The sequence below is a fragment of the Triticum aestivum genome, chromosome 4A (genome assembly GCF_018294505.1).
Source record: "Triticum aestivum cultivar Chinese Spring chromosome 4A, IWGSC CS RefSeq v2.1, whole genome shotgun sequence".
NCBI lineage: Eukaryota > Viridiplantae > Streptophyta > Magnoliopsida > Poales > Poaceae > Triticum > Triticum aestivum.
Window position 1 is genome coordinate 463,814,754 of NC_057803.1, and position 18,217 is coordinate 463,832,970.

Genomic DNA, 18,217 nt, shown 5'->3' on the forward strand with positions numbered 1-18,217 from the left:
GCTTTGGCAGGGGAGGATCCGGCGCACCAGCATCACTTGGATTATGTCGACGAGCTTGATGTCTTTATCCATCATGCTTTGAATGCGCGTCTGCAGCGCTGTCAGCTTGTCTGGCGAACACCAGTTCAGGCTCTTCTCAACCCAGGAGGTGAGTCGCGTGGGAGCGCCAGAGTTGAATTCGGCTGCTGCGGCCCAGGCGGCGCCGCGGGGTTCTGTGATGTAGAACCAATATTTCTGCCACTCTTTTACGGTCTCCACAAAAGTACCTTTTGGCCAGGAGACACTGGCCAGCTTGCTCACCATGGCACCACAGCACTCCGCGTGCTGGCCATCCACCACCTTCGGCTTCACGTTGAAGACCTTGAGCCACAACCTGAAGTGGGGTTGGATGCGGAGGAAGGCCTCGCACACGACGATGAACACCGAGATGTTGAGGAAGGAGTTCGGGGATAGATAATGGGAATCTAGCCCGTAATAGAACATAAGCCCGCGAACGAAGGGGTGGAGTGGAAACCCTAGTCCACGGAGGAAATAAGGATGAATACTACCCTCTCGTTGGGCTTCGGCATGGGGACGATTTGTCCCTGGGCTGGAAGGCGGTGGGCAATTTCCTTCGCCAAGTACCCGGCCACCCGAAGCTCGGCAATGTCCTCCTCCTTGACAGAGGAGGCCATCCACTTGCCTTGACCTCCGAATGCGGACATGGTTGAGTGCTTCCTCGAGTGTGAAACATATGGGAACTTGGGCGCTGGAGCTCAAGAGTGGAAAGGTAGAGGAAGAGAGAAGGCGTGGGAGAAGGAAGGGGAATCTTATCTCCTTATAAGGGCAGTGAATATTGAACGCCTCCCCACTCGCCTTAAAATTCGCCTACTCCCAAGGGCTATGTAAATGGCACGGTTGGGTTACCCACGCCCGTATTGATGAGAATCCCGCAATAAGGGGACACGATCTTTGCTTCGACAAGACATGCGAATAGCAACCGCGCCTCGAGACATGGGGCAGCAGGCGAAAAACGGTTTGAAATTATGACCGGACAGACGTGATGTCATGTTGTAAAAAGTTGTCAGCAGATTGGACTCGTGGATTATTATATTCTCTCTGCGGTTGTGTGTAGGGTGTGTGTTACAGGTCCGGACACGAGCAATACGTCCGAAGACTATCTTGGAGTTCGGAAGGAGGAACCCGCCTTGCAATGTCGAAGACAGATCTACGCGCCGGATACCTTGTCATTGAAGCCAGGTTCATGAGCTACCGAGGGAGTCCTAGACGAAGGGGTCATCGGGCGTCCGACCTGTTAGCCATGGGCCGGACTGATGGGCTGTGAAGATACGAAGACCAAAGACTGTACCCATGTCCGGATGGGACTCTCCTTGGTGTGGAAGGCAAGCTTGGCGACCGGATACGTAGATTCATTTCTTTGTAACCGACCTTGTGTAACTCTAAATCCTCCCGGTGCTTATATAAACCGGAGGGGGAGATATTCATTACCATAGCCATACAAGCTAGACCTCTAGGGTTTAGCCATTATGATCTCGAGGTAAATCAACTCTTGTAATACTCGTATTCATCAATATCAATCAAGCAGGACGTAGGGTATTACCTCCATATAGAAGGCCCGAACCTGGGTAAATATCATGTCCCCTATCTCCTGTTATCATCGACCTTAGACGTACAGTTCAGGACCCCCTATCCGAGATCCGCCGGTTTTGACACCGACAATGACCATACAAGGACTTGAAAATCACGTGCCCGGAGCCTGAATCCCACATGTCGCGTGAGCACTGGTCGTCGCCCTAGCTATGCGTACCAATCTTCGACAATACTGAAAAAGACCCCACACGTGAGGCAAGGCGGCAAGCCACCGCCCCCAGCCCCCTACCAAGCACGCCGATGTGCACATCCATCAGCCATCGCCCCCAAATTCACCGGAGCATCTCACGACGGGGAGGAAAGGGGAGCGGGAGGGGAGGGATGGTGCCAATAAAAGACTCCTCCCGTGCCGTTCCTGGGAGAGCGATGCGGGGGTTCAAGAGGCATACCGTGAGAGCATCTTTCATATTGTGTTTTTCGAAAGAAAAATCCACGAATTAGTTCACTGCCCCGTGATAAATCTCACACTTTTCACTTTTATCAGTGATGATGACGCGGTCCGACGTAAAAGCAGGAAGTGTAACGTGACAGTGGTGCTCAGAAAACGTGCACCGTTGGATGGCATCGCCTCTTTACCGTCCTGGCCCCAAGCGCGCAGATGATTCCCTCCACAGACCCGAGGAGCTCCAAGTCTCCACCCATCCCGGCCACTCTCGTACGGACCCGACCATCTACGCCGCCGACGCCGCCGAAGCTCCAGTCCGCCGCCCGCTAACCCAGCGCAAACTCCAGTATCATTACAAACCCGAGGGAGCAGGCACCAACCGCCACCTCGCATCCCGTGCCCCCTCCCCCTCGCGGAAACCCCCTGCCCCCCGTCGCCTGTGCTAGGGTTGCAGCCGTATTCCTCCGGCTTTTGTTTCCCGGGACACAGGGAAGATGTCGTCGACGCAGAAGAAGAAGAGCAACTATAAGGAGAAGATGGCGCGGCGGAAGTGAGTCCCGCATACCTGTCTGTCTGCACCTTTTGTTTTCGATTTGTTCTAATAGCATGGTTAGTGATGTACTGATGTTCATATCATGTGGCTTGCGAATTTGAATGACGTTTATCACCTAGTTGACATAGCTGGGGCGATGGTTCTGGTACTAATTTGAGGGAAAATTACAGAAACATACCAATCCTGCTCATCAGATTATCGTTGTAAGCATGTTTCATGAGCAGGAGAACCATGATTAAATATCGATAGCGCTGAATAAATGGAGTCCTGCAAATCCATGGGACTCAATAGTCTCCCACAACTCTGGGGGGCTCTGGTTAGTGTTCATTACTACCATGGTGGCCATGCTGCCATGCTGTCATACTGGGCATAATTCAAACACTTTCTTTGTCTTTTCATGTACCAGTTTTTGGAGTCTGAAATCATGTAGAAACAGGAAATTACATGATAAATCAGATACGTGCTCAACTACCTCAAACATACCTTTCTTGCTCACCTAATTCTCATTGATCTCCTCATGAAGAGAGGAGAACAAAAAAGAAGAACCAGAGACACCAAGGTACCGAGATCGTGCGAAGGAGCGTCGTGAAGATCAAAACCCTGACTATGAACCTACAGAGCTTGGTTCGTTTCATGCCGTGGCACCTCCTGGAGCAGATTTGAGGTAATAGACCCCATGATTCACATGTCTCCTACAGCCATCCTGTGCTCAATTTACCATAATGTTCTTCTATATTTAAGTTCTGCAATTGTTTGCATTACAGGCTAGAAGATGCCCAAAAGATTTCAATTGAGAAAAGCAAATACCTTGGAGGTTGGTATAGTTGTCATATTTATTTATCTTGATGATAAACATCTTCTGCTTGTTTTTTTATGTGTGTTTCCTCTTGCACTCAATAAATGTATGCACATGAGTGCAAGGATATGCATGAGGTGTCTGAATTGTGCTAAGTTTGCTTCAGACTTCTAATGTGAATGAGAAACGATAAAAAAATCCTTATGTCTGTAAACCTGTCACAGCCAGTACAGGCAGCTTCGGCTTGTAGCCTCACCGCCGGCTAGCCATGGTAGGATGCAGCGGTGTCTAGAATAGCATGCGCATAGGAGAGGGGTGCTAGGGGGTAGGAGAGAATCACGAGGCAGATGACAGATTGATAATTCTATCGCTTGCCCTTTTGTTTGACCATGATCCTCTCCTTATAAATTATAGTTACAACCATGAGACAGACTCAGACTGAACTCCAAAGCTTTCCTAATTAAACTCTTTTCCTAACACAATGCAAACTACAAACATAAAAGCCAAACTACTACTCCCTCTGTCCCATAATGTAAGACGTTTTTTGACACTAGTGTAGTGTCAAAAAACGTCTTATATTATGGGACGGAGGGAGTACCTAATTAATGCCCGCAGAAGCTTGCTGCTATCCTGGACGGACATGCCTCTCGAGTGCAATCTGACCGTGACAAAACCTGCCATGGTTTTAGAAGTTTTATTTCTGAATGAAGTATGAAGAGCGAAATCTGCATGCGGTGAAAAAAAAAACGAAATCTGCATTATGATTGATTGATCTGGTCAATCAGTAATGTGCAATCATCAAAATTGTGGAAACAGCCTTTATCTGTTCCATTTTAACGTGCAGTCGACAAGAGGCTAGTTTTGCTTCCCCCAATAGAGCTATTTTGACCTGTCATTCTCTAAGTACATGTATTTTCTTGTCTGGAAAAGATCTGATTTGTGAAGTTAATCCTCTTTAACATTCTTTTATTTGAAAAGAAAAGTAGTTAATTTAGAAGAACATACTTTCGAAGGTAACATGATATGCTGTTTTGGAAATGGTAGCTTAGATCTCTGATGCTCAAATTTGTCTTTCTTTGGTACTACATTATGATTAATGTGCCATTTCCACTTTATGCTCTTAATAGGCGATCTGGAGCATACTCATTTGGTCAAAGGGTTGGATTTTGCTCTACTAAACAAAGTACGGAGTGAAATTGACAAGAAGCCTGATGCAGAGGATGGGAAGGATGCCAAGGCGAGGTACTTGCAACCACAGTATAGCTTTAGCTATGTAACACTACTGTAACACTGAGTAGGGCTTTTATGAAAATTACCAGATTTTAATGCACATTTAGGATCCTGTAAATATGCCAACAAGAGTGCTGTCACTTGCATAATTTTCATTTGTATGAAATTGAACTAATGATCTGAATTCACTATGGAAGAACAAACTGGACAACCTCTTGCTAGCTCTTTGTAGGATTTTGACATGATTTTCAGAGAGGAGAGGCCAAGTACCCTCCTGTTGGGATCTTGGACAAGAGTTTCTTATGATGATGCAGTTTCCAGTATCTGTTAGAAATGGACATTTTGTCTTATGACTTATGAGAGACAAATGCAATTTCCTTGTCTTATGACTTGTGGGAAAGAGGGACCAAGCCGAACTTGTTCTATCTCTGCCTCTCTGTTGATGGATAATTTACATTTATATCTGCTAGCAGAGCTTAAGCTAAACCTAAGAGGGGGCCAAGCTAGTGAAACAAACACAAACATTATGGTAGCTAAACATGTACACATTACCAAGGACTTTTCCAGGGATAGGATGGGCCAGTACCCTCCTGGCCTATATGAAGCTCCGCCAGTGCCTGCTGCGGCTCTTTATAACATTAGCAACCTATTTCCTGAACCAGTCACCAGCATGACCTTGTGTCGAAATAAAACAAAAATATAGTGTATCTCTGAAAATTTTGAACTGGAAAAGTAGGGGTGAACCCTCTGAAGTACTCCCTCCGTAAACTAATATAAGAGCGTTTAGAATGCTAAAGTAGTTATCTAAACACTCTTATATTAGTTTACAGAGGGAGTATGATGTTATGCCCTTCTCTAGATCTCTTTAGGATGTTGGGAGCATTTCTACATTATTTTTCACTTCCCTTTTCAGGGAAACAAAAGAAGACCGGGCAGTCTCATTCCGCACTGCAATTGCAAAGGTATAATTCATTTTATTTATTAGTGTAACTTGCACACAACCTATGTAACATAAAATGGATACTGATTGACATTTTCATTGATTGCAGTCTGTCTACCAGTGGACTGTAAAGCAACAGCAAAGCATGACAAAGGCGAATGATATGTTTCTTCCTGGCCGGATGGCATTTATTTACAATATGGTATTGTCTTCAAAATTTCTCGTGTTGGTGTTTTTGTGTGCTTAATTACGTAATGCTGATGATTATACACATCTCACTTGTAGTAATAGTGGCCATGCTGTGTACACTGTAATCTCTTTCCTGTTTTCCTTTGTAGGAATGATCAGACTTCCTACAGTAGGCTTAACGAAAATTTCTTGTTTATGGAAGTGTTCAGTTCTTTAATACAGTTCAGTATACGCAATGTGTGGTTAATTATTTTTCTTGTTCCAACCAGGAGGATGGACTTAACAGTGATATTCCAACAACTCTTCACAGGAGCAAAGCTGATTGCCCTGTCCCAGAGGTACTGGAACAGTAACCATGTCGCTGTTTTTGTAACTGTGTTATCTTATTGCTCAGACGGTTATCTTGTTTCTACAGGAAATGGTCACTGTCAGCGTGGATGGCTCTGTACTTGACAGGATTGCCAAAATCATGTCATACCTTAGACTTGGATCATCAGGGAAGGTCTTGAAGAAGAAGAAAAAGGAGAGGGATACAAAAGGTATGTGCTTCAAAATGAAAGTGGTTCTATCAATCTATCATAGTAGAGGATATTAGAGTGAGACCTAAGAACAGGATTACAGGAAGCGTTCTTCATTAAGGCGTGAGAAAACATGCTAGAGTAATTTTTCTGTATGAAGGAGAAATGTTGGATGAGTGTTTATATTGTTACGGACATCGCAAAGTCTGGCCTTTGTTTGGCTTTATTAATTTAAAGCTGAGCGCGCCTTGCGCCTTTTATCTAAAGAAAACATCCAAAAGTAAGATTAATACTTAAGATGGTTTAGTTTTAATTCAATTGTTCTTATAAACTTCTGTCAAGATTTAACTTCTGGTGCTTGTGTTATGTATACTAATCTTGGTTTTGTTCTGCTTGATTTCAGTAGTTAAATTAGTATTGGTTATTTGTGATATATCAATTGGCTTAAATCATTTGTGATATATGATGTTACTATAATTTCTGTACTACTGTCTTGTTTTTTATATCGCAGGGAAGAATAATTTGGCAGGTGGTGTCTACAATGAGGCAGTACGACCTGCCCAAAGTGATGGTTCTGTTCAGAAACACCAGTCTGAAAAGGATATGCCACCGCCACCCCCACCCCCACGAAAGAGTAACTTCAGTGAAAAGGAGAAACATTCTGTCCCTGTTGCTAGAGCAGATGACGATGACATATTCATTGGAGATGGAGTTGACTATACTGTTCCTAACAAGGAAATGAGCCAGAGCCCCATCTCCGAAGATATGGATGAATCCCCACGTGTCCATCAGAATCAGTCCAATTTGAATGAACCTGTGTATGGTCCTATTCAACCATCTGAACCTGCTCAAGCTTGGCAACAGCCAATGGTAATTTTCTTTTTATGTTCAGCAACATCAGTTCTGGTGAATATAGTACGTAGTGTTTCAATGATGCAGGTTGATTGTTTAGCGGAAGTGTAAATATTATTATCAGTCTACATTTCCAGTGTGCTACAAAACTAGCTGTTGTAGTTTAGGAAACAAAATGTCTGTTTTCCTTTTAACCCAGATGCCTGAAGGTTTGTCTCTTGTGATGTTAGGATGGTTATGATGCTATGCAAGCCCAAATGGCAGCTGCTGGATACCAAGGCGAGTGGTCAGGCTATCAGTATGCTGAACAGCAGCTGGCTTATCCAGAACAGTACATGCAACAGGGTACTGTGGGATACGATGTATTAGTTGACCCAAATATATCTCAGGATCCAAGGTTGATGACTCAAGCAGACAAGGATAAGGGTCTAGGTTCTGTCTTCAAGCGTGATGATGACAGGCTTAAGCAGCTGAGGGAAAAAGATGCGCGGGAGAAAGACCCAAATTTTATTTCAGATAGTTACTCTGAGTGTTATCCTGGTTATCAGGGTTATAATCAAGAGATCGCAGGGAGTGACGATGAAGATGATTTGTCAAAGATGGATATGGGCGGGCGGGTAAGTGAATCTGTTTTTGCGCTGATTTTGCAGTACAAGCCTATGTTTGAAACGTATACGAGTATATGTGAGGTGTCACTTACCAGGGTTTCATGTCCATACTCTATTCTAACTATGACGATACTTGAGCAGGCGAAGGGCCGTCTTCACCGGTGGGACTTTGAGACGGAAGAAGAGTGGGCGAAATACAACGATCAGAAGGAAGCCATGCCAAAGGCGGCATTCCAGTTTGGTGTGAAGATGCAGGATGGCAGGAAGACCAGGAAGCAGAACAAGGATCAGAAGCTCAGCAACGACCTCAACAAGATCAACAAGATCCTGGCGAGGAAGAAGGGCGATAAAGATGGAGGTGAAGGGCATTATGACGACGATCTACCCAGCGGGAAGAAACAGCGAGCTTGATCTAACTGGTCATCCATTGTTTTTCTTTTTCGTCTGTCTTGTTGGAACTGTGAAACGGCCATGCTTTTGTGAGCTGAAACCATTAAGTCTGTAGCCTGTAGTTTCATTTTTGATGGACATTAGTCTTGCATGGCATTCGTTGTAGAATATGTAAACCAGATGGTCCCACCTAGTCAGGTCAGGCAAAAGTACCAGACATGATAAGAGAGGCCATGTAAAATTGTGGGAGACGATTCTGATCTGGTGGCTTCCGCGGGAAATATCCGTCTCTTGTCACGGGGAAAATAGCTTCACCTAATTCCTTTCATCCCACTCGCCCCCATTCCGTACTACCGAAAAACTACTTGGCTGTGCTCCCATGCCTTTGAGCGGCGGCGCCATAAACCACAGAGAGGACATGGTCTCGTTTTTCTTTAAAAAAAGACCTGTAACATCTCCGGAAAGTCTTAAATAAATGCTGGTCTAGGAAACTGATGGGCTAGTTCCACCATAAAAAAACTAAAACCTCGATAAATCGGATTTTAAGCATGTCACCTCGAACGTTTTTTGATGACAACTTTAGTTGACATGAGGTGGCAAGTTTAGTTGTTAAAACATAACAATTTTCTGACAAAAAAATTATGTTTGTCAACCTGGCGTCGACTAAAGTTGCCATAAAAACACGTTCGGGTTGTCATGCTTAAAATACGAACTTTCAAAAATTATCATTTCTAAAAATCTAACCATCTAAGCTACGCTTAGTTCGCAAACACTAGCTTTTTTTAAAAGAAAAATCTAGCCTCTCAAATGGTCTCGCTGTCAGTCTCAGCTTCTCAGTTTTTTTTCGAGACAAAAGATAAACTCAGCCTCTCAGTTTTTTCTTTGAAATAAGCGAAGCCTCTGTATGGTCTCGCTCTCGGGCGGCAAAACATGAGCAGACTTTTGTTACGACCCATGAACAACAAGCCCTCGGCGGCCCACTGATGAGAAGCCCTATACTCCAAGTCTCCAATTCGTAAATTTCGTCCATGGATGCATCCCCTTCCCCTGGAGAGGAGGTCCTCCCGTCGCCGGCGAGGCGACAGATGAGATGAGCCTCTCCGCCACCTTCCGGGTCGCCAAAATTCCCCGCACCACCCTCCCTCCAAAGTCTTGCAAGGCCACCCCCTCCTCGGTATCGGCCTCCTCCGCCCCCGCGTCCGGAGATCCACCGCCCAAGGCCGCCAAGAAGAAAAAGGAGGCGGCGCCGTGGTGCGTCTACCTCATCTCCTCCTCCCGGGCCCCTCGTACATACGTCGGCGTCACGACTGACTTCCCTCGGCGGTGATTCATCCTCCTTTTCCCTTTCGGGTTTCTACTCTCAGCCTGATATAGCCTCAGGTGGCCCTGGTGAATTGGATGAACTTTCAAATTGATTCCTCCATTTGGTTGCAATCCCCTCGAGAAACTGCAATTTTGTATTAGCTCGACACTAAAGAAGATTAATCGATTCTACTGCTTCCACAATTTTGTGTTTGCTGATGATTCCCTGGAAAATAAAACAAGATCCAGTAACTGAGAATTGGCTCCTCTGATAAAAGCCTGAATAATATTGTCGCTGCCATGATTGTTTTTTAGGCTGTCTTGTCTTGCTCAGGCATGTAGCTTGAGATTCTTTTTGTGTTCGTGTTGGGACTAGGGGTGCATAAAAGGTTAGGAAGTATTCTTACACAAACACACACAAAAAAGAATACTATGTTTAATCACATGACTTAAGTTCTTATTTCCTAACGAAAGGATCATTCTTTTTCTAGCTTGAGACAACATAATGGCGAGTTAAAAGGTGGTGCCAAAGCCTCTTCTGCTGGAAGGCCATGGAATCTCGCATGCCTTGTCGAAGGCTTCACGAACAGAAGTGAAGGTTAGTTAAGTAAAAATCTCATCTTTCTACAGCTTCATGCTTTGAGCGAGATTGATGTACCACTAGAATTGCACACCATGCTCTAGTTTGTATGCAACTTTATGTTTACCCTAAACACCTACATGCATCTTTATCCTAAACACCATGCTTTATCCTAAACACCTACATGCGTGTTTATCCTGATGTGCAATAGAGTGGTCCACCTTTCTTCTATAATTTCGTACTTTGTTTAGTTTAACGACCATTCAGTTATGGCGGTTTGTTGATTAATTCACTGTTTGGTGTAGATCGATGCCATTAGTTTTTGGCTTCTTTCCCTCTCTTCACATTAGAGAAATGCTAACATGGTCAGCAGATTTGATTGTTTTATTAGTCCATTGACACTTTTGAACACAGAATGAGTACTTCGCAGTATACATCCTTGAAGAGCATATTTAGTTCTTACAGCGAAAGAAAATGTCCGTTTCTGTGCTCAAGTTTAAATGAGCAAGATGTTCTATTTACCTTTTTTTTTCAGCATGCGAGTTTGAATCGAAATGGAAGAACATCTCCAAGAAGATGACACGGAAGAGGAGTGAGCCTGGCATGAATGCAGTATTGCAGCACCGGGAAGTGGCATTGAGCAGAGTAAAAACCTTTCTGGATTGCAACCACCTCAACATCAAATGGCACTCAAGCTGAGGCCGTTTCTCCAATTTTTGTATGTACACATGTTTTACTATGCAAGAAATCATCCATTAACTTACGAAGTTGGCGAGGTTTTTTTGTAGAGGCTTTTCTGCTTCCATGGTTTTGTACAAAAAAGGTTCCCATGTCTTGCAGCTCAAATGAGCATGCATGACACATTCATCTGCTAGCCAAATGATCATGCTGGCAATTGTCTTTGCTAAGAAGGCACCTGAATCGAGTGAGCTGGTGATTGCAATTTTTTTTGTACGTGCTCTTTATTGACAGCATCAGGCATTGTTTAGCCTGGGTTGGATAAGAATGGTGTAAAATGTATTTTTGTATAATGATTGATCCCTTGCGTTGTTATGTTGAGATATACTCCCTCCGTTCCTAAATATAAATCTTTGTAGATATTTCACGACCACATATGAATGTATATAGATGTATTTTAGAGTGCAGATTTTCACTCATTTTGCTATGTACTATGTAGTTTATTGTGGAATCTCTACAAAGACTTGAACGGAGGGAGTAGCTTATTTGCAGCTTATTTGCGTCTCTTTCAGCATTTTTCTAGTTCAACGTATTTTGCCAGCAAAAGGACTATGAAATTTGAGCATGTTCATTGTATTAAAACCAAACATAGTTATATTTGGTCAATCTAAGAGCTGCAAAGTGGGAAGAGGATTTGTAGCTCTCAGGTGCCACACACAGCAATAAAAAACATATTAGAAAATTTCAAAAAATTCTGATTTTTTGGGATATGAAACCTAGATGCCCGTTGTACACCCGTGTTCAGTTTCATGGGGAATGTTGTAATGTCAGTGAATAAAGACAAAGAATTCGTATGTATAGAAAAAAAAGTTGGATGCATCATATGCCCGACCGTAATTTCTGCGCCGCGGGTACTACGCGCACCATTCCCCGCAAAAATGAACACGGGTGTACGATGGGCATCCAGATTTGATATCCCAAAATTTCAGATTTTTTGAAATTTCCTAATATTTTTTAATGCTATTTTCATATACGGGGTGCAAGGTACACGGGTGCTCCAAATGCATTTCCCCTGCAAAGTGCGCCTGTGTTATCCAATAGGAAACCAAGGAGAAAATGAGTGAAAATTAAGCAGAGCAAATGCCTTATAACATAACAACATGATGTGACAGTGTAATACTGCCATCATCACAACCCCAGGTAACACAGTTTATGTTATTTATAAACTTCACAGTAACAGCACATTAGATTCGCAGGTCGATCACAGGAAAAGTATGTTCAGGCTGTCAATAATCATCATGGGTACAATAATGCACTACTTATATAGTAGCTCGCTGGAGTTCAGCCCACACATCGAGCTCTGAAGACACTGGGACTGGAATGCAACCAACGCTCATCACAGGCAACGATAGGTGACGAACCTGCACTGCAATGGCGCGATGATTAGTGGCATGGCAATGAAATAGGCATGTAAATTCAATATGCAAAGTCAGCTTTGTCTTTGTCAGACTAAACACGGAAAGCAAAACAGAGCATAATTTCAACATGTACTTGCATGGAAGATTTTAATTCTTTTCTTTGCAAACACAGAGCAGAGCAGTGCCATATCAGCAAAACCAAGGGAGGTACTGTAAATGAATTATCAAGTTCAAGCATGAAGCATTTGATTGATGGTCAACTTTTCAATTTACTCTCCTTCAGATGCATCACTCATATATGCAAATAAATTCAGCTTTCATGACCACACAAACCGTCTGTTTAGTTACTTTCTACTACCTCTGTTCCTAAATATAAGACGTTTTGGCAGTTCAATTTAAACTGCCCAAACGTCTTAATATTTAGGAACAGAGGGAGTACTAGTTAAATCATAACAATGTTACAGCTGTAGATTACTAGTTAAATCATACCAATGTTACAGCTGTAGATTACAGTAGTTAACAGAATCAATCACACCAAAGTTATCTTGCTATGTTAAAATATTCCCATCCATTAATAAATCAATCGAAATATTTAGGAACAGAGGGAGTACTAGTTAAATCATAACAATGTTACAGCTGTAGATTACTAATCATACCAATGTTACAGCTGTAGAATACAGTAGTTAACAGAATCAATCACACCAAAGTTATCTTGCTATGTTAAAATATTCCCATCCATTAATAAATCAATCGAAATATTTAGGAACAGAGGGAGTACTAGTTAAATCATAACAATGTTACAGCTGTAGATTACTAATCATACCAATGTTACAGCTGTAGAATACAGTAGTTAACAGAATCAATCACACCAAAGTTATCTTGCTATGTTAAAATATTCCCATCCATTAATAAATCAATCGAGTTCTCCAGTTGTCGAGGGGCTAGAACCTACCAACGAACAAGTAGCAAACAAAAGCCAGTAAGAAAAGTTATCCTAAGCAATCCCTGGTATTTTTGCTAACACTACAAGAATCAACAAGGGGATAAACCTCATCAACTAAATCAACTAATCTACCACCGCCATCTGATAACTATAACACACGCAAGCATATCATTATCAATTAGCAAAGCAGCGTTTCAATAAGAAACTCACAGTAAAACGGAAACCCACAATTTCTAGTTCATTGCACTTCAGGACAACATATGGCCATGGTTCAAGAATTCTGACTTTGCATACAAACTGAAAATTAAACAGAAAACAGGCGTCTTCATGTTCGGCATAGCGATAATAATAGATGCTTAATTTGAGATTCTCATCTCGACAACAGAAGGAGAACCATGTTCACATAGACAACAAACCCTTATAAGTAGTAATAAAAAGGAATCATATGCAAAGGCGAGGGGAATAACAATATACATGGCGGGGGTGATGAGGCTAGTTGTAGTAGAGCTCGAGGCCCATGCCGTCGTGGATCTCGTAGTCGCCGAGGGTGATGTGGTCCTTGTAGATGGTGTACCACTTCTGGATGCGGATCTTCTCGGCCCTGGTCCCGGTCTGCGCCGCCACGAGCTTCTTGAGGTCGCCGATGGTGTCGTCCTCGTTGCACTTGACGCGCACCTTCTTCCCCAGGCGGTCGTTGAGCACCACCTCGATCATCTTCGCTCCCGCTCGCGTCGACTGATCGATCGATCGACGAAACCCTAGCCCCGGCGAGAGCTGCAGCGGCCTTGTGCTTTTCGATTGAGAATTGGGGGTGGTGGTGGTCAGGTCGCAGGAGGGAGCCGTCCTTGTCTTTTCTGTTCGTCCAGAGGGAAATAGACGGCGTAGATTCCACGCAGCCGTACGCCACCTGGTCTCGGCGTCCTGATCAGGACACGTCAGCGCTGACGCCCTGCACCCTTCTTTGATAAAACCGTCCGATTATATTACTATATCGACCGGCGAAAATCGTTGAGAACAATCTGTTTCCTTCCTTCACATGGCACATTGTAGTGTCGTAATTCATACTCAAAATCTATCATTGGTGTGGATGACGTAACTCTAATGGACTTTTGCAAGACGACACTTACCACCATTAGCCATGACGGCGCTTGCATCGAGTTACAGCCCCCTTTGAGCCTCGCCAAGGGCGGTGTTTGTTCGAAGTAATTTTTAGGTGTGACGAAGGTTACCCTCATATGCGACTCAACTCATTTTTGAAACAAAGAAACGCCTGGGTGCTGTGGAAGCAAAGAAACGCGAGGGTTTTCAACAGAATCCACCAACAAAGAACCCCACCAGAGTTAGTTGAAATGATGATGGCCGAAATCAAAGAATGAAAGCTTGCAGGCATAGGAGCAAGAGGGTTAGATCCTTTCGTGAGAGGGTAGACTAGTGGTTAGCGATGTTGCGTGTGTGCCGACCTATAATGTTCGCATTGGTGGTTGGCTTCTTATAATTAAACTCTCTGCCTTCTATAAAAATATGGTACGCTATTGACGTACTCTCAAAAAAAAATCTTGACACAAGTATTATATACATCTGCTATACAATGCAAGTTTTATGTATGACAACAGTCAAACCTTGCCAGATTGTTGCGCCCACCACTGGCTAAGGAATGACCTTTGGCTCATGCCCACCTCACCCGAGCCAACCGACGTTTTCGGTCCTTGCACTTTGAGTTTTTGTTTTTTCAGCCTTTTCCATGCAACATCATGAAACTCGTGATGCAACATCGTGGAACAAGCGTAATGAACGAGCCATGTATCGGCGGTTCTTATTTATGGTCGGTTCTACATCTAAAAAGATATCTATAACCCGCTTATGTGTGTTGCTGCCGCATGGAGCTTAATTGTACGATGCCACAATCTTTTCTTTGGTCCACCCTCTCTAGAACCTTGTCAATCGAGCCAGCTCATCATTGTCATCGCCCACCATTCTGCTCATGTCCACAAATCTCTCATAATGTGCTCTCTCGGCATAGCCTTGGCTAACAGCCTCCCAACACCACCACTGCATCTTCTCCAGTCCTTCCTCTACCTATAGACCAACACCCAGAGTTGCAAAGCGGACGCTGGAGCCAAGCCGCACAACGCCAGTCACCTCGGTTGCTGCAAGCCAGGGGTGCCCATGTTGTAGGCTCGAGGGGAGCTGACGCTGCAAGATGGACCCTGTGTTGCAAGGCCACTCGCCTAGGTAACGATCTAGCCATCATTGTTGCATACTAACGCTCAATGTTGTGGGGCGGGGGGGGGGGGGTGACAAATGTCAATTTTAAGAGGCAGACAACTATAAAGGCTGAGCCAGGGGGCGGTGATGCAAACCCTCGGCCATGAGCTGTCGCAAGACGATGTTTCAACGACTAGCCGCCTGTGTTGCATGGGGCCGTCGTAGATGCTGCAAGGGTTGAGAGAAGCGGGGTTAAGCGCTGCAAAATGTGGGGGAGAGGAGGGGAGAGCGATGACAAGTTAAGATGCAAGGCATCCAAGGATCAGTTGGCTGACAGAGAGAACCAAATGGCATGCCCGCAAGTTATACTTTATGGGAATGGCTAGACGTCAGTCAATTGAAAACGAGTAAATTGCATAAAACTACCACTTTGAGGGCTAGGTTTGCGAAAAACACTAGGATACATATTCTCTGCAGAAAGCACCACGTCTTGCGTAATTGTTTTGCAAAAACCACTGATCGACAGATCAGGTCGTGTTAAGTGAGTTTATGACAGGTGGGGCCCGTTTTTTGTCTACGTGGCACTCCAGGCCGTCCCGACAGCCGACAGACGGCGGCGGGAGCGAGGTAGATAATGGGGCAGCCTCTTCGGCGAGCCCCCGTCGCGGCTCTTTCTTCCTTCCCTCCGACGCCTCTAGAGAAAATCGACTGACCCAAATCGGATTTTCAGTCGACTAAGAGCATCTCCAACAGCCGCCCAACACGCGGCGCGCTAAAAATCAGTTTGCAACGTGTCGTTCGTCTGCTTTGGCGCAGCGAGGAGCGCTGGCTCCAGCGGCCGCGGTAAATTTAGCGCGCGCATTGCTCCAGCAAGCATGCTAAAATGCAGCGCGCGCGCTCTCGCACAAACAACATATGCGCTCCAAACACATGTGTTAAGGCATATCTCTCTCGATGTAGTTTTGGTGATTGATGACAACATGTTTGCGGACTAATCATGTGCTTTGAGCGTTTCAGAGATTCATACTTTGGCACGAGACGATTCGTTTGTTGGGGAACATAGTAATTTCAAAAAAGTTCCTACGCACACGCAAGATCATGGTGATGCATAGCAACGAGAGAGGAGAGTGTGTCCACGTACCCTCGTAGACCGAAAGCGGAAGCGTTAACACAACGCGGTTGATGTAGTCGTACGTCTTCATGATCCGACCGATCAAGTACCGAACGCATGGCCCCTCCGAGTTCTGCACACGTTCAACTCGATGACGTCCCTCGAACTCCGATCCAGCCGAGCTTTGAGGGAGAGTTCTGTCAGCACGACAGCGTGGTGACGATGTTGATGTTCTACCATAGCAGGGCTTCGCCTAAGCACCGCTACGATATTATCGAGGTGGACTATGGTGGAGAGGGGCACCGCACACGGCTAAAAGATCCAAGAGATCAATTTTTGTGTCTATGGGGTGCCCCTCTCCTCCGTATATAAAGGGGGGAGGAGAGGGCCGACCAAGGGGAGGAGGCGCGCCCAAGGGGGGAGTCCTACTCCCACCGGGAGTACGACTCCTCCTTTTCCTATTTGGGGAGGGAGAGGGAAGGAAGAGGAATGAGGGAGGAAGGAAAGGGGGGCCCCTCCCTTGCTCCTTTCCTCTCCTTTCCACTAAAGCCCATTAAGGCCCATATACCTCCCGAGGGGTTCCGATAACCTCCCGGTGGTCCGGTATTATCCCGATCTCACCAGAAACCATTCCGGTATCCAAATATAGTCGTCCAATATATCGATCTTTACGTCTCGACCATTTCGAGAATCCTCGTCATGTCCATGATCACATCTGGGAATCCGAACTACCTTCGGTACATCAAAACACATAAACTCATAATATAACTGTCATCAAACTTTAAGCGTGCGGACCCTACGGGTTCGAGAAGAATGTAGACATGACCGAGACACGTCTCCGGTCAATAACCAATAGCGGAACCTGGATGCTCATATTGGCTCCTACATATTCTACGAAGATCTTTATCGGTCAAACCGCATAACAACATACGTTGTTCCCTTTGTCATCGGTATGTTACTTGCCCGAGGTTCGATCGTTGGTATCTCAATACCTAGTTCAATCTCGTTACCGGCAAGTCTCTTTACTCGTTCCGTAATACATCATCCCGCAACTAACTCATTAGTTACAATGCTTGCAAGGCTTATAGTGATGTGTATTACTGAGTGGGCCCAGAGATACCTCTCCGACAATCGGAGTGACAAATTCTAATCTCGAAATATGCCAACTCAACAAGTACCTTCAGAGACACCTGTAGAGCACCTTTATAATCACCCAGTTATGTTGTGACTTTTGGTAGCACACAAAGTGTTCCTCCGGTAAACGGGAGTTGCATAATCTCATAGTTATAGGAACATGTATAAGTCATGAAGAAAGCAATAGAAACATACTAAACGATCAAGTGCTAAGCTAACAGAATGGGTTAAGTCAATCACATCATTCTCCTAATGATGTGACCCCGTTAATCAAATGACAACTCATGTCTATGGTTAGGAAACTTAACCATCTTTGATTAACGAGCTAGTCAAGTAGAGGCATATTAGTGACACTATGTTTGTCTATGTATTCACACATGTATTATGTTTCCGGTTAATACAATTCTAGCATGAATAATAAATATTTATCATGAAATAAGGAAATAAATAATAACTTTATTATTGCCTCTAGGGCATATTTCCTTCAGTCTCCCACTTGCACTAGAGTCAATAATCTAGTTCACATCGCGATGTGATTTAACACTAATAGTTCACATCACCATGTCATTAACACCCATAGTTCACATCGTCATGTGACCAACACCCAAAAGGTTTACTAGAGTCAATAATCTAGTTCACATCGCTATGTGATTAACACCCAAAGAGTACTAAGGTGTGATCATGTTTTGCTTGTGAGAGAAATTTAGTCAACGGGTCTGCCACATTTAGATCCGT

General features: G+C 44.4%; 3 protein-coding genes across 4 annotated transcripts; 2 read left to right on the forward strand and 1 right to left on the reverse strand.

Moving 5' to 3' along the window:
* The first annotated feature begins 2,246 nt into the window (after nt 1–2,246).
* Nucleotides 2,247–8,392, forward strand: LOC123086367 (suppressor of mec-8 and unc-52 protein homolog 2). The gene is made up of 11 exons (XM_044508125.1): nt 2,247–2,585; nt 3,112–3,252; nt 3,353–3,402; nt 4,512–4,626; nt 5,528–5,576; nt 5,664–5,756; nt 6,013–6,081; nt 6,159–6,282; nt 6,773–7,131; nt 7,344–7,730; nt 7,863–8,392. Exons 1-11 carry the CDS (start codon nt 2,530–2,532, stop codon nt 8,130–8,132), a joined length of 1,713 nt encoding a protein of 570 aa, XP_044364060.1. The 5' UTR covers nt 2,247–2,529; the 3' UTR covers nt 8,133–8,392.
* A 687-nt stretch (nt 8,393–9,079) lies between these two features.
* Nucleotides 9,080–11,024, forward strand: LOC123086368 (structure-specific endonuclease subunit slx1). Its single transcript, XM_044508126.1, has 3 exons — nt 9,080–9,434; nt 9,905–10,011; nt 10,529–11,024. Exons 1-3 carry the CDS (start codon nt 9,202–9,204, stop codon nt 10,690–10,692), a joined length of 504 nt encoding a protein of 167 aa, XP_044364061.1. The 5' UTR covers nt 9,080–9,201; the 3' UTR covers nt 10,693–11,024.
* An 846-nt stretch (nt 11,025–11,870) lies between these two features.
* On the reverse strand, nt 11,871–13,894 carry LOC123086369 (ubiquitin-like protein 5). 2 transcript variants are annotated; one of them, XM_044508127.1, is made up of 2 exons: nt 13,507–13,894; nt 11,871–12,097 (listed from the first exon to the last, which is right to left on the reverse strand). In XM_044508127.1, the coding sequence occupies exon 1, from the start codon at nt 13,744–13,746 to the stop codon at nt 13,525–13,527; it is 222 nt and encodes a 73-aa protein (XP_044364062.1). In that variant the 5' UTR covers nt 13,747–13,894; the 3' UTR covers nt 11,871–12,097; nt 13,507–13,524. The 2 variants fall into 2 exon arrangements, with proteins under 2 accessions (XP_044364062.1, XP_044364063.1); XM_044508128.1 differs by having other exon boundaries at nt 11,871–12,092; nt 13,507–13,880.
* Nucleotides 13,895–18,217: the final 4,323 nt, after the last annotated feature.

Excerpts from the sequence above, each read along its gene's own strand:
- LOC123086367 (XM_044508125.1), top strand. The coding sequence starts at position 2,530 with ATGTCGTCGACGCAGAAGAAGAAGAGCAACTATAAGGAGAAGATGGCG. Across the intron at positions 4,627-5,527 it reads GGGAAGGATGCCAAGGCGAG|GGAAACAAAAGAAGACCGGG; the intron begins GTACTTGCAACC and ends TTCCCTTTTCAG. Across the intron at positions 5,757-6,012 it reads TGGCATTTATTTACAATATG|GAGGATGGACTTAACAGTGA; the intron begins GTATTGTCTTCA and ends TGTTCCAACCAG.
- LOC123086368 (XM_044508126.1), top strand. The coding sequence starts at position 9,202 with ATGAGCCTCTCCGCCACCTTCCGGGTCGCCAAAATTCCCCGCACCACC. Across the intron at positions 9,435-9,904 it reads ACGACTGACTTCCCTCGGCG|CTTGAGACAACATAATGGCG; the intron begins GTGATTCATCCT and ends TTCTTTTTCTAG. Across the intron at positions 10,012-10,528 it reads CTTCACGAACAGAAGTGAAG|CATGCGAGTTTGAATCGAAA; the intron begins GTTAGTTAAGTA and ends TTTTTTTTTCAG.
- LOC123086369 (XM_044508127.1), bottom strand. The coding sequence starts at position 13,746 with ATGATCGAGGTGGTGCTCAACGACCGCCTGGGGAAGAAGGTGCGCGTC.